This window comes from Polypterus senegalus, chromosome 1 (genome assembly GCF_016835505.1).
Source record: "Polypterus senegalus isolate Bchr_013 chromosome 1, ASM1683550v1, whole genome shotgun sequence".
NCBI lineage: Eukaryota > Metazoa > Chordata > Cladistia > Polypteriformes > Polypteridae > Polypterus > Polypterus senegalus.
The window spans coordinates 24,385,775-24,405,898 of NC_053154.1; the positions used below are offsets into that span (position 1 = coordinate 24,385,775).

Below are 20,124 nucleotides of genomic sequence, written 5' to 3' on the forward strand. Positions count from 1 at the left end.
GGATGGGTCAGAGTTGTCATAAACAGATGCAAGTTCTTCTGTAAAGCTTTCTTTTATAAATCCCAACTTTTGTGTGGAAAGTTGCATACACACATTTTGGGCCTCTTTTTTGCACAGGTAGCTTCTTTCAAATTTGACCCCAGGAGTTACAAGGAGAGACTGAAGAAGTTGGATAAAGTTGAGGTTAAGAGGAAATTTAAAGTACTGTTTACATCTATAAAGGGAGTTTGTACAGTTGACATCAGCTGTTATTTTCAAAAGAGCTCTTCAACAAGAAAACAGGTGCAGGAATGGGAGATTGTAATGGAGACATTGTGCACACATTACAACAACAACAACATTTATTTCTATAGCACATTTTAATATGCATAATGAAGCTCAAAGTGCTTTACATAATAAAGAAAAGAGAAATAAAAGAGGAAGTAAGAATTAGAATAAGACAACACTAATTAACATAGAATAAGAGTAAAGTCCGATGGCCAGGGAGGACAGAAAAAACAAAAAAAAACTCCAGACGGCTGGAGAGAAAAAATTAAATCTGCAGGGGGTCCAGGCCACGAGACCACTCAGCCCCCTCTGGGCATTCTACCTAACATAAATGAAACAGTCCTCTTGGTATTTAGGGTTCTCATGGAAGGACTTGATGATGAAGGTCATGCAGACTTCTGGCTTTTAATCCATCAGTGTAGGAACATCGCGGTGCTTCGATTAAGTGGTGATGGCGCAGATCACCACCACAGAAAACCGGGAAAAGAAACAGAAGAGAGAGTAGGGGTTAGTATGGATTTTAAAGCCACCATGAATAGTTATTGTAATGAATTGAATACACAGTGTATCAGGTTTAGATGAAGGTGAAGTTATCAGAAAGCCATGTTAAAGTAACATTACAAAGTGTTTTTCTCTCTCTGAGGGTCACAGATACATGGAATAAGTAACTGAGTTCTGTGGTCGATGGTAGTGCACTGGCTTCCATCAGATCTCTACCTGGTGACTTTTTACAGTTGTTTAATGAACAGGACTAACAAGGAAAGCAGGGCTTGGCAGCAATGAATTCACAGAACCCTTTATTTCACGCATGGAGCCATTCAAAACAGGGAAGGCAATTTCTGAATTACAGTTGTTGATTACACTTCTTAAAGACACAGATAATTGGAGAAGTATGTGATTCATTTTCATTTCTTTGTCAGTTACTGATAAACAGGGCGATGAGGCCAGGATGTTTTTGTTCTCTGCTGGAACGAGAAATGACCAGTTTTAAGCGTACATACCAGCATAGCTGAGAGCTGGACAAGACTAGGTCACGGATCAAAGCTTGAACAAAGATGCTTGTTCATGTTAAAAGTTATAATTGACAGGCTGAAGTGCCTGTTTTCATCAAAACTAATATGTTTTAAATTGAGGAGTGCCATAGCAATTAACAGTGTTGGCTCACAGCTCCAGAGCCCTGGGATCATCTCCCATCTTGCTGACTGCCCCTATGGAATCTGAACTCTGGGTTGACTGAGCAGTGCTTTTTGCCATTACTGTATAATGCCAGGGTGATTAAAATTTTTGTAGAAACTGCATTATAGTTGAGCCTTTCTTCAATGACAGACATGTGCTCAAGCCATTAAATTGTAAATCTTGTCACTCACCAGCAAACTGGCCCAGACCAGCTAAACTCATAGCAGTGGCTCTCACCTCTATCTGAGCCACTCCTTAATGGGTGCCAGCGGCTGTTTATTTATCACACTCCCTGAGGCTGAAGAAAACAGCTGCCGTTTAACTTCTTTCATTCACTAAAATTAGAAGTTAGGTAGTCCACCACTTTAAATTTTATTTTTTGACCCCCACCCTCCCTAATAAATGAGATGAGACATGGTGTCCTGGGGGATCTTCTCCCAGTTCTGGACCAGGGCACCACTGAGCTCCTGGACAGTCTGAGGTGCAACCTGGCGGCGTCGGATGGAGGTGAAACATAATGTCCCAGAGGCGTTCTGTTGGATTTAGGTCAGGCGAGTGAGCGTGGGGGCCAGTCAATGGTATCAGCTCCTTTATCCTCCAGGAACTGCCTGCATACTCTTGCCACATGAGGCTGGGCATTGTTGTGCACCAGGAGGAACCCAGGACCAACTTCACCAGCATAGAGTCTGACAATGGGTCCAAGGATTTCATCCCGATACCTAATGGCAGTCAAGGTGCCGTTGTCTAGCCTTTAGAGGTCTGTGTGTCCCTCCATGGATGTGCCTCCCCAGATCATCACTGGCCCACCACCAAACCAGTCATGCTGAATAATGTTACAGGCAACATAACATTCTCCATGGCTTCTCCAGACCCTTTCACTTCTGTCACATGTGCTCAGGGTGAACCTGCTCTCATCTGTGGAAATCACAGGGCGTCAGTGGTGGACCTGCCAATTCTGTTATTCTATGGCAAATGCCAATCGAGCTCCACGGTGCCGGGCAAAGACCACAGGGCCCACTAAAGGACGTTGGGCCCTCAGGCCACCCTCATGAAGTCTGTTTCTGATTGTTTGGTCAGAGACATTCACCCTAGTGGCCTGCCTGCTGGAGGTCATTTTGTAGACTCTGGCAGTGCTCATCTTGTTCCTCCTTGCCCAAAGGAGCAGATACCAGTCCTGCTGATGGGTTAAGGACCTTCTATGGCACTGTCCAGCTCTCCTAGAGTAACTGCTGGTCTCCTGGAATCTCCTCTATGCTCTTGAGACTGTGCTGGGAGACATGGCAAACCTTCTGGCAATGGCATATATTGATGTGCCATCTTGGAGAAGTTGGTCAACCTGTACCAGCTCTGTAGGGTCCAGGTATCGCCTCATGCTACCAGTAGTGACGCTGACCATAGCCAAATGCAAAACGAGTGAAGAAACAGATGAGGAGGGAAAAATGTCAGCGGCCTCCACCTGATAAACCATTCCTATTTTGGGGGTTGTCTCATTGTTGCCCCTCTAGTGCTCCTCTTGTTAATTTCATTAACACCAAAGCAGCTGAAACTGATCAACAACCTGCTCTCCTACTTAACTGACCAGATCAATAGCCCAGAGGTTTCACTGACTTGATGCTATACTCGGATTAAAAAGTGTTCCTTTAAAAAAAAAAAAGGTTTCTGCTTTAGGTATGTGTTCAGCATTTCTTGCCTCGCATTTCCTTTCATCCTACACTTACCCAGATCTTTGTAGACACAAAACACACATGAAATGCATGGATTTCAAATAAAGATATACTGCATTATTTACCTTATACAACTCCAGACACCTCACACACAAATAAGGAGCCTTGGCTTCAGCTGGGAGAACTTTTTGCCTGAGTTGAGCTCCATCAAGGCGGGGTATTGGATAGCAGGCTGCTTCCTGCTTGTGCTGATTGACACATTTGCAAAACAAAAGACGCTGATGAAGAATTGCAAAGGGATTTAAGGTGGGCTGGGATTACAAGTTTTTACATAGGCTTCAGGGATGCTAGTGTTAAGTGAACCAACATTTGCAGACCAGAGCAGATCATTAACTACACGGAGAAGAGCTGTCTCAGTGCTGTGCTGTGTACGGAAACAAGACTGAAAAGGTGCATAGAGTGTATTGTCTAGAAGAAAGGCATGGAGTTGTGCAGCAACCACGCATTCCATCACCTTAGCCAGAAAAGGAAGATTAGAGATAGGCCTGTACCTGGAGAGAGAAGAATGATCCAAGTCAGGTTTTATAAGGATTGGGATAGCTGCAGCAGTTTTGAGGGCAGTAAGGACAGAAACTGAAATGAAATATGAATTTATCAACGAGGCTACAGGAATACTAATTATGGATGAGCATGTCTTAAGTAGAGAAGTGGGGGCAGGATCAAGCAGACAGGAGGAGGAATTAGACTTATGAATAAGTTCAGAGATGGCGAGGGAGTCAACAGGTGAGAAACAAGTGAGTCTTGATGATGGAGATGGCAAATCTGAATGAGTGAGTTATTGCGGAGTGGAGGGGAAACAGTGATAGATGTGATTCAACTTTGGTATCAAAGAAATGTAAGAAAGCCTGAGACTGTTCAGCTGTATTGGGGTATGCTAGAGGAGGGGGTTGGAGGAGTTTATTAACAGTCCTAAAAAGAGTTCTAGGCCTAGACATAGCACCATTTATGAGAGAGGAATAATAGTTGGAGCGAGCAGTGTTAAGGTCATCCCTATATTTAAGTATGTGCTCAGTGTAAAGCTGTGAGTGAACTATGAGGCCTGTTTTCTTGTAAAGCCGCTCAAGACGCTGGCTATTGTCTTTCATAGCTCTGAGCTCATGGGTGCACCCGGGACAGGAGTGGGTGACTGGAAACTGCCAAGCCCGTAAGGGAGTAAAGTTATCTAGTAGTTGGGAAACGCCGTTGTTATAAAGGAAAACCATGCTGTCAGGAGATGAAAGACTATACAGGCCAGAAAGAGATGAAGACAGAAGGGAAGCAGCAAAAAAATCGGAATTAACAGACCTAATGTTGTGATAGGAGACAGACTTTTTCTCAACAGATGTAGTGGTAATAATGCTAAAGTTACATTCAATAAGCTTATGATCAGAAATACCAAAGAGTGAACCTGAGACAGAGACGTTATATGTAGGCTTTATAAGTCTGACCCAGAAGTTACAAGGAGCAATTGAAGGAGTTTGATATTTTCAGTTTAAGTGAAGTTAAGGGGAAACTTACAGAAGTGCTTAAAATTATAATGGGACTAGTTCTGTGGAGGCCAGCTGTTATTTTCAAACAAGCTCTTCAATAAAAAAAAACAATAGAGGTGCACAGTATTTTGAAAAATTACAGAATTTTTCTTCACTCAGATGGTCTCAGATATGCTGAGATAAGTGACTTAGTAGTGTGGTTGATGGTAGTGCACTGGGGACCATCAGATCTCCACCTGGTGACTTTCTGCAGTCATTAGATGAATATGACTAACAAGGAAGGTTAGGCTTGGAAAAGATAAATTCACAGAACCCTTCTCAGGATGGAAGGAGTAGCCTTTATTTCACGCGTGGAGCCATGCAGGACAGGGAAGGCAATGACTGAATTACAGCTGTTGATTACACTTCTTAAAGACACAGATAATTGGAGAAGTACGTGATTCATTTTCATTTCTTTGTCAGTTACTGATAAACAGGGGCCTGAGGCCGGAATGTTTTTGTTCTCTGCTGGAACGAGAAATGACCAGTTTTAAGCGTACATACCAGCATAGCTGAGAGCTGGGCAAGACTAGGTCACGGATCAAAGCTTGAACAAAGATGCTTGTTCATGTTAAAAGTTATAATTGACAGGCTGAAGTGCCTGTTTTCATCAAAACTAATATGTTTTAAAATGAGGAGTGCCATAGAAATTTTTCACCGCTGGTTCACAACTCCAGAGTCCTGGTAACACCTTCCTCATTGGTGACCTCCCCTGTGGAATATGAGTTCTTCGTCCACATCCCAAAGACACGCATGTTAGGTTAACTGACAACAACAAATTGGTTCAGTAAGCGTAGGGTCAAATGGCTGGGACTGCATCTGGGGCTGCTTTCTACCTCCTCCTGTGCCCCTTTAAGGAGAAGTCGGTTAAAATATGGATGGGTGAGTGCATGGATAACTAAGTATATTATATTATATTATATTATATTATATTATATTATATATTATATTATATTATATTATATTATATTAGTTAGTCATTCAGTTTTTGTCCAACCCACTATATCACAGGGTCACAGGGGTGTGCTGGAGCCAATCCCAGCCAACACAGGGCGTAAGGCAGGAACAAACCCCAGACAGGGCACAAGCCCATGGCAGTATATTATATTATATTATATTATATTATATTATATTATATTATATTATATTATATTATATTATAATTCCCCATTACTTCATTTTTCAGATACAAACATGTTAGATTCAATGGAAACACCAAACTCACCTGGTGTAATGACTGCAGAGAGGTGATCTCTACAGCAGCAAACTATAATATTTAGAGAGCAGAGTAACATAAGAGTAGCATAATGGATAAGCGTGTGCCTTTATTTTATTCAGGTTAGCACGGTTATGACAGTAGATAGGGGGGCCATTATACCTGCTTTTCAGGTATATATCGTATAAGTCAGGTCTTGAAACCCGAAAAATTGATCATAAAATCAGACCCCGACTTATACACCCGTTGAAAAATGCAAAACTTAAATTGTTTTAGCTTTTCTTGCTTCCTCCAATCTCGCCCCAGTTTCTCAGACACATTGAATTTTGTTGCAGCAGTGCAGTTACCAGTTTCTTTCGCCACTTCAATGACTTTTAATTTAAAACCAGCTTCATATTTTCTTCTGATCGAACGCTCTATTATAGATAAGGGATGCTCTTACGATAAAGGTGTATGAGGGTGTGAGATACAAAAAACACTAAACAGTGCAAAGTCGCTTCGGATTAGTTTGGGTATTACCGTGTGGTCACGTAGGCACAATACATAGAAAAAAAGGCTATATGCTCGGTGGTTACTCTCTCAGGTGGGTAATAGCATATCATAATCTCTTGGACCAATAGTGTGAGTTTTCTGCATTTGACTTATACAGCAACATTATAAAATAGAAATTATGCAGTAAAATCAAGCCCTGACTTATCCGCGGGAGAACTTAAACACTAGTGTATACGGTATCGTTTTGAAGATGGCCCGAATACCAGCCTGCCAGGTTTAAAGAGTTAACAGAATTAGATAAATAATAAATGAACAGAACAATATTAAGAAAAATAGCAGAAAAGAATGAACAACAATGAAAGGAACACAAAGAAGACAAAAAGAAGCACTTTCAACAGGAGTCAGGGGAGGAACCCTGCTTTGGCCATAATAATATTCCATGGTAATAAGGGGTCCTTCTGCACTCTATGCAATAAATTATCAATGCAGAGTGCTATCAGACAGATTGCATCACATATAGATATGCAATCTGCAAACAAAAGCCAAACCACCTTTTGATCGGCATCACCCAGAATGACCACTTTTCATGACATATATAAACTTACATATTGTGTGCAATGCTTAAATGGCTATTTTCAACATGAGAACTAAGGAAATTTCTTTTTGTGAACCATCACTGCAGCTCTAGTTAGCTAAATGCATGGGAGGCAGTAAGTTAGTCTTTCCCACATGAACACTAATTTCATGGTATCAACAATTCACTGTGACATTCTTCAGCATCATTAAGACTAAGGTGTGCACTTTGTGCTGCTCTTATTTATTCTTGTCCTCACAAAGACTCTGTCCTCTTTCTTAAGTCCTCCTAAGGCTCGTTATAATCTGTGCTCCATTTCCCTATTCGATGGACTGCTGCCACTCAAGCATCTAGCCCCTCCCACTCTGTGAAGCGTTTACAGACAGCTGCCTACTGACAATACCTTCTGGCAAATGCAGGACAGTGAATGCTTGATAATGCCGTAATGTGTGGTCACAAGAACGACAAAGAGACATTGGAAAGTTTTGGGGCAGCCACCCGTATAATATTTCCTGGCTGCTAAATCTATCAAAAAGAACAGACATGTTCACACGACTGAGTCCAAAACAGAACTGACTTGCTGCCTTAAAATGGGTGGTCTTTAAATGCAAGTAGAGGAAGTGATGTCATTAGGGTTGGAACCGGCAGTGATGTCATTGGTTGCCCCGGAACTGGGCGGGACTTCCCGAGAATGGTCTGCAAGGAATTGAAAGAGAGTATAAGTGCATTTTTCCACCCCCAGTCAGGAGTGGAATTATTTTTATTCAAGTCCTTTAGTTGTCCCCTAATCGTGTGTGTGTGTGTGTGTGTGTGTGTGTGAGATAGTGTGTGTGTGTGTGTGTGTGTGTGTGTGTGTGTGTGTGTGTGTGTGTGTGTGTGTGTGTGTGTGTGTGTGTGTGTGTGTGTGTGTGTGTGTGTGTGTGTGTGTGTCAAGCAGCCATATCACCCTGTAGCCCTAGACTGGTTGCCCACGGAAGCTAAGCAGGGTTGAGCCTGGTCAGTACCTGAATGGGAGACCTTCTGGGAAAAACTAGGTTGCTGCTGGAAGAGGTGTTAGTGAGGCCAGCAGGGGGTGCTCACCCTGTGGTCTGTGTGGGTCCTAATGCCCCAGTATAGTGATGGGGACGCTATACTGTAAAAAAGCACCGTCTTTCGGATGAGACGTTAAACCGAGGTCCTGACTCTCTGTGGTCATTAAAAATCCCTGGATGTCTTTCGGAAAGAGTAGGGGTGTTACCCCGGCATCCTGGCCAGATTTGCCCATTGGCCTCTGACCGTCATGGCCTCCTAATCATCCCCATACACTGATTGGCTTCATCACTCTGTCTCCTCTCCACCAGTAAGCTGGTGTGTGGTGGGCGTTCTGGCGCACTATGCCTGCCGTCGCATCATCCAGGTGGATGCTGCACACTGGTGGTGGTTGAGGAGATCCCCCACCTTGTATGTAAAGCGCTTTGAGTGCCTTGAAAAAAAAGCGCTATATAAATGTAATAAATTATTATTATTATTATTATAGTATTTTTAAAATTTATTTTCAGGAATGTCCCACAATTTAAATTTTCAGGATTTAAGGGGGTACAAACGGTTAATTAGGAGGGTAGCCGATCCCTGGGAACCCTTTATTTTGCACCTTGCCTTTACATACTGTGAACCTTGACCCGGACACAGACAGACGGACATCGTTTGTTGCACCCAACACACGCTTATTTACATTATTTTTACAAGTTCAGTTAGTGCACAACCCAGTGCCTCTTGCACCAATCCCCCAAAGTCCAGGCCTCACAGTCCAACTGCCTTTCTCCTGGCCGCCTCCAGTCCTCTCTCAAGCGCCGTCCTTCTTCCACCCGACTACCGCTACTGAATGAAGGGAGGCGGCCCCTTATATAGGAACCCGGATGGGCTCCAGCTGCTTCCCAGCATTCCTCCGCAGACACACCCCAGTGTGGCGGAAGTGCTGGCTGTGCACCCGGAAGCCCTCTGGGTGTCCCCTGTCTTCTTCCCCCCATCACTTCCTGATGTGGTGGAAGTGCTGGGCTCCAGATTTCTTCAGGCACCGGGGCGCCGCCTGGCGGTGGCCACGGGCCCCTACAGGGTTGGCCCCCAATACAACCAGGGCGGTCGCCCCCTCGCGGTCTGGAGGAGGTACAAGCCCTCCTCCGGTCCTCCTGGGTGTCCCGGCTGGGCTCCACCCCCAGCCGCATGCGACAATACATTATACAGATCTCTATATTAATTTTGTGCCTACTAGAAGGTGTCACATACCCGCAAACCTCAGACACAATTGTCCAAGAACAGTTTCAGGTTCAAATAACCTGTTTCTATTACTCAAGAATACCCTTTTGCACTCTTATACTTTTGTTTTCTTTCTCTTTGCTCCTTCCTTCACTCCTCCAGACCAGTGTTGTCCTCTTCCTCCCAACTCCAACTCCCCGAAGGACATGAGGTGGCTTCTTTAATGCCAGACCCTGAAGTACTTCTGCTGTAAGGATTTTGCATGAAGGAAGCACTTCCAGGTGAGGCAGAAGCCCACAAAATAGGGATAGACCTTTTCTGCAACTCCCACCCATGGACTGCCCCGCAGGACTACAATTCCCAGTACTCCCTGAGAACTGCAAGTGTGTTGCATAAAATGGGAGCTTGAAGTCTTGGAAGGCCACCACCCCCTGTCCATCCACTTTACTGGCCTCCTGTTTGAGTAAGGGTCTCTGCCCAACCCCATTGGGATGCCAGTCCATCCTTGCTGGCATGTCATGCCAGGATCCTGGCTGAGACGGAGAATACCTTGCCACAGTTTTGTTGCTTCCTGGCCAGATGAGAGAATGAAATTTAGATATGTGCAATATATATAGACATCTGAAAACACATCCATCGTATATGACAATACTGAATATTGAGGAAATAGAGCAAGTGCCAACACAGAAGGTAAATGGAAACATGGAAAAAATAATACAAACAACCTTAAGAGCAGATCTCACAGTTGAATGTTCAGCTAAAAGTCAGCCTTCAGCCTTAATTCAACTGCTGGGACTGATGGGGCTTCTCTGATAACGGCAGGTTGATCATTTCAAAGTCTAGCTGTCCAAAACCTCAAAGCTCTGCCGCCTACATTGGTTTGAACTATTCTTGGAATTTTAAGGAAGGCCTTTATCTTAAGATCACAGTCTACACTCTTCAAGGTATGCAATAATAATTATTGTGTTTTCTTTAAAGGTATGGGTTCGTTTAAAATTGCTGGTATTTAAAATTTTGGAATTGACGAGTCAGTGATTCAAGAAAAATTTCACAAGACAAATAGTGTTTCTTCATCAGTGAAATTCACAGCAGTGACATAGAAAGAAAGGTGTTTGCTTCTTGTCTGGAAATATTTTTCTACAAAAACTTTCAACGTTTGTGCCTGTCATTTAGTCTTTAAATACATTTCTCTAGTGAAAAACAAATTACCCAACTGTAATACAATATAATACAAGACAATTTATTTTTGTATAACCCAAAATCACACAAGAAGTGCTGCAGTCGTTGGCAGGCCATGCCCTTTGACAGCCCCCCAGCCTTGATTCTCTAAGAAGACAAGGAATGAAAAAAAAAATCCTTGTAGGGAAAAAATGGAAGAAACCTTGGAAATGGCAGTTCAAAGAGGTAGGTTGGGCGTGCAGTGGGTGTCAAAAAAGGGGGTCAATACAATACAATACACAGAACAGAACACAAGAAAAAAATATCCCCTTTTCAGCCAGAAAAGGGTGGGGTGCCCTCTCAGGGTTGGGGGAGAGGTCCTGCCCCATGTGGAAGAGTTCAAGTATCTCGGGGTCTTGTTCACGAGTGAGGGAAGAATGGAGCGTGAGATCGACAGGCGGATCGGTGCAGCATCCGCAGTGATGCGGGCTCTGCATCGGTCTGTCGTGGTGAAAAAAGAGCTGAGCCGTAAGGCAAAGCTCTCAATTTACCAGTCGATCTACGCTCCTACCCTCACCTATGGTCATGAGCTATGGGTAGTGACCGAAAGAACGAGATCGCGAATACAAGTGGCTGAAATGAGTTTCCTCCGCAGGGTGTCTGGGCTTTCCCTTAAAGATCGGGTGAGAAGCTCAGTCATCCGGGAGGGGCTCAGAGTAGAGCCGCTGCTCCTCCGCATCGAGAGGAGTCAGATGAGGTGGCTCGGGCATCTGATCAGGATGCCTCTTGGACGCCTCTCTGGTGAGGTGTTCCGGGCACGTCCAACCGGAAAGAGGCCCTGGGGAAGACCCAGGACACGCTGGAGGGACTATGTCTCCCGGGTGGCCTGGGAACGCCTTGGGATTCTCCCGGAAGATCTAGAAGAAGTGGCCGGGGAGAGGGAAGTCTGGGCCTCTCTGCTCAAGCTGCTGCCACCGCGACCTGACCTCGGATAAGCGGAAGAGGATGGATGGATGGATGAGAACACAAGAAATCCTCAATACAGTATAAAAATAAAAATATCACAAGTACGGAGCAGAATTTAACAGTAAATGATATCACCTAATATGGTTTGGATTTGTAATCACAAGTCAAAAATTTTGTTGAGCAGTGTGATGTGTGTTGTAGTTATTCTAGTAGTACAATACCCACTGTGCCAATTATGATGACATACCTGGCAATCACAATCCTAAACAGGCATTGAATGTTATGTATTTTTGTGTATTTTACGATTTACTTTTGTTTAATTTTTGAATTATTATCTTTCATATTTTTATGTATTTTCTGTTATGTTTGTGACGATGCCCCATTACTTCCTTGCACTTTGTGGGTGGAGCTCCAGGAGGTGGGGCCACCCTGATGCCACCAATCCTGAGCCCTCCCTCTGGCTATTTAGGCCAGAGAATAGGAAGTTCAGATCAGAAGATCACTGTGTTCGTCATTCTTGTAGGTATTTCTCGCTCTGCATTGATGTCGGGCAACACTGTGCAATCATTGGAACTTGTGTTCAGTGACTCGAGTTGCCAGTCGTATATGTGCTCCAGCTGTACAAGCATGTTTCCATTTGATTGTCATGCCACAACATAGGTGCTCAAACTTTACATGTACATGGCCCAGACAGACAGTTTCACACATTTTCATATTGCAATAAATCTTTTGCCTTCAAAAAAAAACAATATGGCCACAAGCTTTTCAAAATGTCAATGAAGAAAAGAGCTGTGCTCTGAAAATACAAAGAAAAGGAAAAGGCGCAAGTAGACACGCAGTTGATTGGGAAGGCACTAACAATACAGTCTATTTTACATTGAAGGTATTTCAGTTACTGTATGTTACTTACCAATGTGTGTGTTTGTTTTGGGTGTTTCAGTAGACGTTTCTTTTGATTCTTTTGTCTTTGGCCATTTAGCTGTATGTGTGTTTCTATAGGATGGTTAGCTCAAAAAAGGTGAAAATGATCATGGCTATGGTTGCTGCACAATGAATTTCAGGAAATGTGAATGCAGCATCAGAAAATGGGCTCATGAGACAGCTACACCTTTAGACAGCTGACTTAAATTTTCAGAGATGACAGAGATTCTTCTGATTGTACGATAGCCCAATTGTAAGACACAATCGGACAACACAAATTGGGGGCATGTTAGGTGACTGGGTACAAAATCACACTGTGTTCAGCTGGCATTAAGGATTCTGTTCCTAGACTGGGATTTGGGACTTGTTTGCTGTTTTGACTTTTAGGCAACTCCTTTTCACCTCCTTTTTGCTTTTTGATCAATTTGTTGTCATTTGCTATTTTTGAGAATAAATATTCTTTTTATAAAGAACTTTAGTTTGGTGTTTTGCCTATAAGCCAGGGGTTTGTGGTTATCGTCTTCTTGTGTTTCTTTTTCTATATTTTGGAACTTTTCTATTTATTTTGCCAGCTGTCCTTGTTTGGAGCATACTAGGCCATAACCTGCAGATTGTACTGGGGAGCAAGCTGGACTGGGTGAACCTCCTCTCTGCTGGCAAGTGAAGGTCCTGGCATGTTGCATGGCTTAATTTTGGAGGCCTCATACCCATTTCATTATGTCTGAGAGTCTTTCTTATAACAATATTTATTTGTATTGCACATTTTTATACAATGTAGTTCAAAGAGCTTTACAAAATGAAAAAGAAGGAAGTTAATATATAACATAAACAAGATTAGGCAATAATATCATATGGTATATAAGAAAGACAAAGGTAAGTTCAAATGGCCAGGAAGACAGGAAAAAAAAAAAGAAGCTCCAGTTAGACTGGTGAAAAAAAAAAGTAAAATCTGCAGGGGTTCCAAGGCCAAAAGACCAACCGGCCCTCACTGGGCATTCTACCTAATATAGCTTTTCTAAATCAGCCCTTACTGTTTTCAGGCTTCACATGGAAGAAACTGAACCTGATGGTGGTCATGTGGACATATGGGTCACCCACCATTCAATCCATAAACGCAGGGGGCAGAGTGGTACGTTGATCAGGCGGTGTTGGCGCAGATCACCACCACATAAAAACCACAAAAGACAGCAGAGAAAAGTACAGATTAGTAGGGAATTGCAGAGCCCAGAGAAAAGTGATAATTCAATGCCCATATAGACTAACAGGGATACAATTAAATGTAACTACTAAAAATCCATTTTAAAATAATAGGTTTTTACCCAGTTCTTAAATTTTTCTAAAATATTATCCTGGTGAATTTCTATTGGTAAAGTATTCCAAATTTTTGGTGCATATCAGCAAAAAGCCACCTAATCACTTCTTTTCAGGCTGGCTCTTGGAATTATAAGCAGTCATCTTCATTTGAAGATCTGAGTTTATGACTTGGAGTGTAAAGAGACAGACATTCCAAAATAGAGGATGGGATGAGATTATTTAAGGCTTTATAAACCATTAGTACTATTTTAACCAATGAACCAGTGTAATGACATTAAAACTGGTGAAATGTGCTCAGATTTTCTTTTCTAGTTAAGTTTCTTGCTGCTGCATTCTGCACTAACTGTAACCGACTGATGGCTTTCTTAGGTAGTCCTGTAAGGAGTGCATTACAGTAATTTAGTCGACTGAAAACACAAATGTGAACTAATTTTTCAGTGTCTTGTAAAGTTATGAGGGGTCTAACTTTAGTCATATTCCTTAAGAAAAAAATGCAGTCCTAGGGCCTCATGTATAAACGGTGTGTACGCACAAAAATGTTGCGTACTCCAGTTTCCACGCTCAAATCACAATGTATAAAACCTAAACTTGGCATAAAGCCATGCAAATTTTCACGCCAACTAAATGCTCGGCGTATGCAAGTTCTCCATTCGGTTTTGCGAACTAGCGGCACCCAGCGTCAAAGCAATGCTTTTGTTCCTGTGTGGTGTTCCTTTCTTTTTTAGATCCACATCCATGAAGCAGCTTTATCAAGTACACTGAAATTAACCGTATATTGTTTATTAGTTTAAGGCATCTGATTGTAATTAACCTGTAACAATATAATGGTCCACGAAATGGCCAAACTATTACAAATACCATAGCTGCTTTAACGTTGTTACTCTCAAGTATTTATCCCACTGTGTCTGAGTGTGGAATCACAGCTCTACAACAACTGAACCGAAAAAGAATTATCGGTATACAGCATCAAGCACATGCTGCCTAAGCCATGCGCTATTTGAACTGCTCACATACAGCAAATGCTTCAGAGCCTTTCCTGTACGGACCTCGTGGTTCAGAAACAGTTTCATCCTAAGAACTCTAAACGCACTCAATCAGTCCATCAAGTGATCCTTGTAGAACTGTTTGTTCTTATAAGTATAATCACCTCACTATAAACCTGCGATACAGTTATAATATTGCACAACCTGAGCCACTTTATAAAGCGTGTATTTACATATGATGACAATATCCTTTAAAAGATGAAATGCAGCAAAATATGTTAATTACATTATACAAATATATATATATTATATATATATATATATATATATATATATATATATACACATCATTTAAATAATCTATATTGTTAATAATTAAACATGTGAGGACACGGTGTCGCAACGCTAGCAACAATCTGCCGCTCTATTCACGGATTGTTCCTGCCTCGCACTGTATTCTTGCTGGGACTGGCGTGACACTGGAAGGATAGATGGATAGAATAATTAAACATGTACTATGAAGATATTTCAATTTTAATAGTTTTGAAGAATCTGCATTATAAGCTTTCAGATGGTTTAATGTTTATTATAGAGCTGATTATGTGGCGATTGGTTACTTGTAGAAAGAAAAGGAAGGACAGGAATTGGGGGTTAGTACGTTTGAAAGAGACAGTACTGCTGCAATAAATTATTTCATTGAAGGTTGCGCATGGCGCAGCAAGCATCTTGTGGGAGGCAGGAACAATCACTGGATGGGGTGCCAGCTCGTCACTATCACTACGCCACCGTGTTCCCATGTTTAAAAACATGCTTTAACTCTGTGAAAGCTGGCCCGGACACACACAGACGGACATCTTAAGTTCACCCAACACGCCGTTTATTTACAATATTTACAAGTTTGTAATGCATCAATCGCAGTGCCTCTTGCTCCGATTCCCCCAATGTCCAGGGCTCACAGTCTCTGTGCCTTCTCTTCCTGGCCGCCTCCAGTCCTCTCCCCAGCTCTGTCTCACTACCTCCCGACATCCAGAGGCGGCCCCTCTTATAGGAACCCGGATGGGCTCCAGCTGCTTCCCGGCAATTAGTCTTGGCCACACCCCTGTGTGGCAGAAGTGCCGGCTGCGCACCCGGAAGCCGTCCGGGTGTCCCCTGTCGTCTTCCCCCCGACAATTCCTGGTGTGGCGGAAGTGCCGGGCTCCCGGGATAAATAGGCACTGGGGCGCCGCCTGGTGGTGGCCACGGGTCCCTACAGGGCTGGGCTTCCAAGCCCCCTACCCGAGGCCTCCTGCATAATCAGGACAGACGCCCCCCTCTCGGTCTGGAGGAGGCACACGCCTTCCTCTGGTCCTCAAGCGCCCGGCCGGGCTCCGCCCGGCCGAGGACCCTGGGATAAACCGGCATCAGGGCGCCGCCTGGCGGTGGCCACGGGTCCCTACAGGGTTGGGCTTCCAAGCCCTGTACCCGAGGCCCCCAACATAACCAGGACGGACGCCCCCTCGCGGTCTGGAACCACAACTCCTATCATCATGAAAATGATATCAAGTATACATCTCAGTATTTAAATTATTCAGAGAGTTGTAATATCACGAATGTAATGGATTCTGTGTCCTGTCGGAGGAAGAGAGCCGGTTTAAGAAGCAAGTAGTGATTCACACACACAGAGCACATAGAAGATCAAAAACAAAATAAAGCATTTAACGTGCTGCTTTAGTTATGATGGTATTTGAGAAACTTGTAAATTAAACGATTTTTAAATGAAGTTTATGATGTTCAACTTTAATGACAAAATAAACTACATGATTAAAGTGGAAATTTCGAGATTAAAGTTGACATTTCAAGCTTTTTTCCCCACTGTGCCCCTATTTTTTTTCTTTTTTCTGTACCCTAATAAGCTTTCATATGGCACTCAGACGGTGGGCTACGACTCGCCTTTTCACTGCGACTTTAATATCTGACAACTTCTTTTTTATTTCGGGCACTGTGTGACTTTGTGAACTTGAGCTTTCGAGTTTCTCCAACACTCTATGTCACTCGGTCAACTTCCTTTTGTTGGTTATACCACTGTTTAAACTGACAAATAGTAAGTTTTTCATTGCCTCCACTTGGTATTCGCTGAAATTCTTCTATTTCCCCCCATGCTTTTGCCATTGCCTTTTCACAGAATGCTGAGGTTAAGGGCTATTTATATAGATCTGCATATTCAAAGAGGCGTAATTATGGGAGGAGTTGGGGAGGAGCAACAGGTGCGTGCGTTACATTTCACTCTGACTGGGATTTATGGAGCAGAAGAACGTGGAAGTTGGTGTTCACATAGATTTATGCATCTGGATTTTTTTGTGCATACGCACATTTCCACTTTTGTCTTTACGCCATGTTTAAGTATGAATTCTATGCACGGCGTTATGCATGAGGCCCCTGGTAATCTGATGAATATGTGAATTAAAGGTTAGGTCAGAGTCAATAGTTACCCCTAAATTCTTTACCTCTGTCTTGACTTATAAACCTAAGGGATCAAGTTTATTTCTGATTACCCTCATTATATGCATTTTTGCCAGTTACTAAGATTTCTGTTTTTCTCCTTATTTAGTTTGAGAAAGTTGCTGAAAGTCTATAACATCACAGACTGACACAATACTTGGCATGTTTCTCCTTGAAACCTGCATATCTTTAGCCTCATCACTGGAATCAGACAGGAAAGGGCATTTGCTTTGGGTTCCCTGTAGAACATTTTCACATAGAAAAACTGCAGAAATGTATTTAATTGATGCATTTTTTTCGTCTTTGTACAGCAAACATTCAGCATATTCCATTTTTAAAGAAATGCACTGTACTTCTCTGCAGTGATTTGAATGAGGGCCATAAAATATGGTTGATTTTAACAATTATCTGGTTACGTACTATAGCTGTAGAAAATATAGGTAAATATAGAAATGTGAACAAGGCTTTAAGAAGCAATGGTCTCTATTCTCCATCCCAAAAACAATTTTAAAACCCCAGAACAGATTTCTTTTTAGTGAGTTTTTTGTTTCATATGCAAAGTTTCAATTGAAATTTATTTGTTTAGATGATCACTTCTTTTTAGTTTTGTACCTTTGTCTAGCACCATTCCCTTGTCCATCTTAACTTTCTTTTGAAGATTGTGCAGGTGTTTTACTTGCCTCCTCATATTTAATGACCCTCTAGTTGGGCTCTTCTTTGTAAATTTACTCACTTTGCAGGAACTGTGCTGTTAATGTAAATGAGGACACACATCGGCTTGAGGGATATCACTGAAGACCTCACTCAATGCTGAAACATTCAAGTATTTTATCTTTTCTTTCTGCTTGAATTCAAATTTCAGTACTTCATCAATGCACCTAGCACACACTCTTTTAGGATGTTGGTAGAAGAAATAATGATGCTGGAATGAAGAGAACTTGCAGTGTGTACAGCAGGTTTTCAGATATTGGTTGATGTTCTTTACTTCATGCTTTGTTGTGTTATTATGTTTTATTGCAGTTTGTAAAGGAGCCCTACAGCACAAATGCAGCTGAACTGTATTCAACCTTGACAGAGGCCTGGAACCTGTCTGCCCCGAATCTTGTGGTGACGATGATGGGTGGTGAGGGGCATTTACAGATGAAGCCATGGCTTCGAGACACTGTGAGGAAGGGCCTTGTGAAGGCAGCACAAAGTACAGGTGAGCTGAGGTTTGATTACATACTGAAGAAGGGACAAGCTGAGTTAGTGACATTTAGAGGAAGCTGGGTGAGCAGTACGGTCCTCCTGTATCTAAGGCATTAGACTGTAAATTGCAAGGCTGTGATTCTTCAGTCAGAATTGTTACCCTCTTTCACCTGAGTGTGGTACGTCTGCTTCTTGTGCTTGTAGAAAATAAGTTGTTATATATATCCTTGTCAATAGGATGAATTCTATAAGTTATTTTCCTGTAACAATTTTGATTCTTTTTATTGATTTGATTCTTTCAGACTGCTCCTTTAATGTCATATGACATTGTCCTGTTTGAAGGCACTGATTATGACAACATTGTGAAAATATATAATTAAAACTAGGGGAGCCAAGCTTCGGCACCCAACCCCCAGTTGCGGCCAGAATATTAATAAATTCTGTAAATGTACAAAAGAAAAATGATTATTTATTGGAGTCACGAAATCACGAAATTCTATAAATACGTAAAAGAAAAATTAATTATTATTTAACAGAGTAAAAATCATGAAATGAGAATAAAATATTTACTCTGTTACTGCTTGGAGTATTTCCGTTAAACAGAGGTCCACTATGCTCAATGAGTATTTATAAGAGACTAAATAAACGTTTTAACTGACATTCTTATAGATAGAAAAATGATTTGTTTAAATAACAGGAAAAATCACGTGAAGTCTAAAGTGGTGTGCAGTGGGTGTCATCGTAACTCGACCTTCAGCTAACTAAATCACCGAAATACAAACATTGGTGTTATGAATAGATCATTTTTTTAATAGTTTGTTCCTGTGAAAGAAAGTTTACTCAATCAAAAATAAAAACCACAACTTTATCGATATTAAAAACCATGACTTTCTTGATATTTTAGTTTATAATTTAAAAACAGAATAAGAATCTGAAAACCTAACAACATCACATTAAAGTTCAATAAATTCTGGTAAGAATGATACCAAAACATATATATGTAGGTTTTAAAATAAGCCTGACAAAAAATGCGACTTAAAAAGTCACAAAAAATCGTTGCACTTTTAGGTTTAGGATTTTATATATAGAGAGTAGATAAGATGATATGTTAAAGAATCATAAGTGAATGAAAACCGTGTAACTCGTTTGAAGGTGATGACTCAGTTTACAATTCAAATGAATGAAAATAGTGCACCTCATCCTCAGGTAATGGTTCAGTTAATGAACCAAATGAGTGAGAATCATGTACCTCATTCTCGGGTAATGACTCCTGCTGAACTTGAAAGAAGCACTGAATGATACATTACCGGTACATTCAAAGAGTTGGAAAAAGGTGTGCATCAAGTCAATTTGAAAGTAAATAGTCATTAGAAAATAGAATAACATTTTTGTAAGGTTCAGTTTTGTGCAACTAATATATTAAATGAACAAAGGAACACAAAATCATGTATGTATATTTATACATGAACCATTCATGAACAATTTATGACATTAATATTATGTTTATATATTCTCTTTAAATTAAGTCCAATAACAAATTGTACAAAACAATTAATACATTCTAATATAAATGTGTTGTTACTGTATTGTACTTGTATGACAAATAAAAGAATCATCAATGACAGCATTCTCATTCGCCAGTAATGATTCAGTTTGAAGTCAGTTCAATTTAAACTTGAAAGAATCATAAGTGAAATGAATGAAAATCATGATTTTAAACATTTTCTTGCAAAATGAAAGATGGTCTGCGGTGGGTTGGCGCCCTGCCCAGGGATTTGTTCCTGCCTTGCGCTCTGTATTGGCTGGGATTGGCTCCAGCAGACCCCCGTGACCCTGTAGTTAGGATATAGCAGGCTGGTTATTGACTGACTGACTGACCGACCATAAAGTTACGACAACTTAAGCACCCAAATAGCTGTTGTCTCTC

The 20,124-nt window shown here is 41.7% G+C and overlaps 1 protein-coding gene across 1 annotated transcript in view; it reads left to right on the top strand.

The window, feature by feature from the left end:
* trpm5 (transient receptor potential cation channel, subfamily M, member 5) overlaps positions 1-20,124 on the top strand; it is a 197,583-nt gene that overhangs the window by 74,961 nt on the left and 102,498 nt on the right. The window contains exon 4 of the mRNA XM_039744779.1: positions 18,030-18,210. Within this exon, the coding sequence (XP_039600713.1) occupies positions 18,030-18,210 (181 nt within the window). The remainder of the gene's footprint in view (positions 1-18,029; positions 18,211-20,124) is intronic.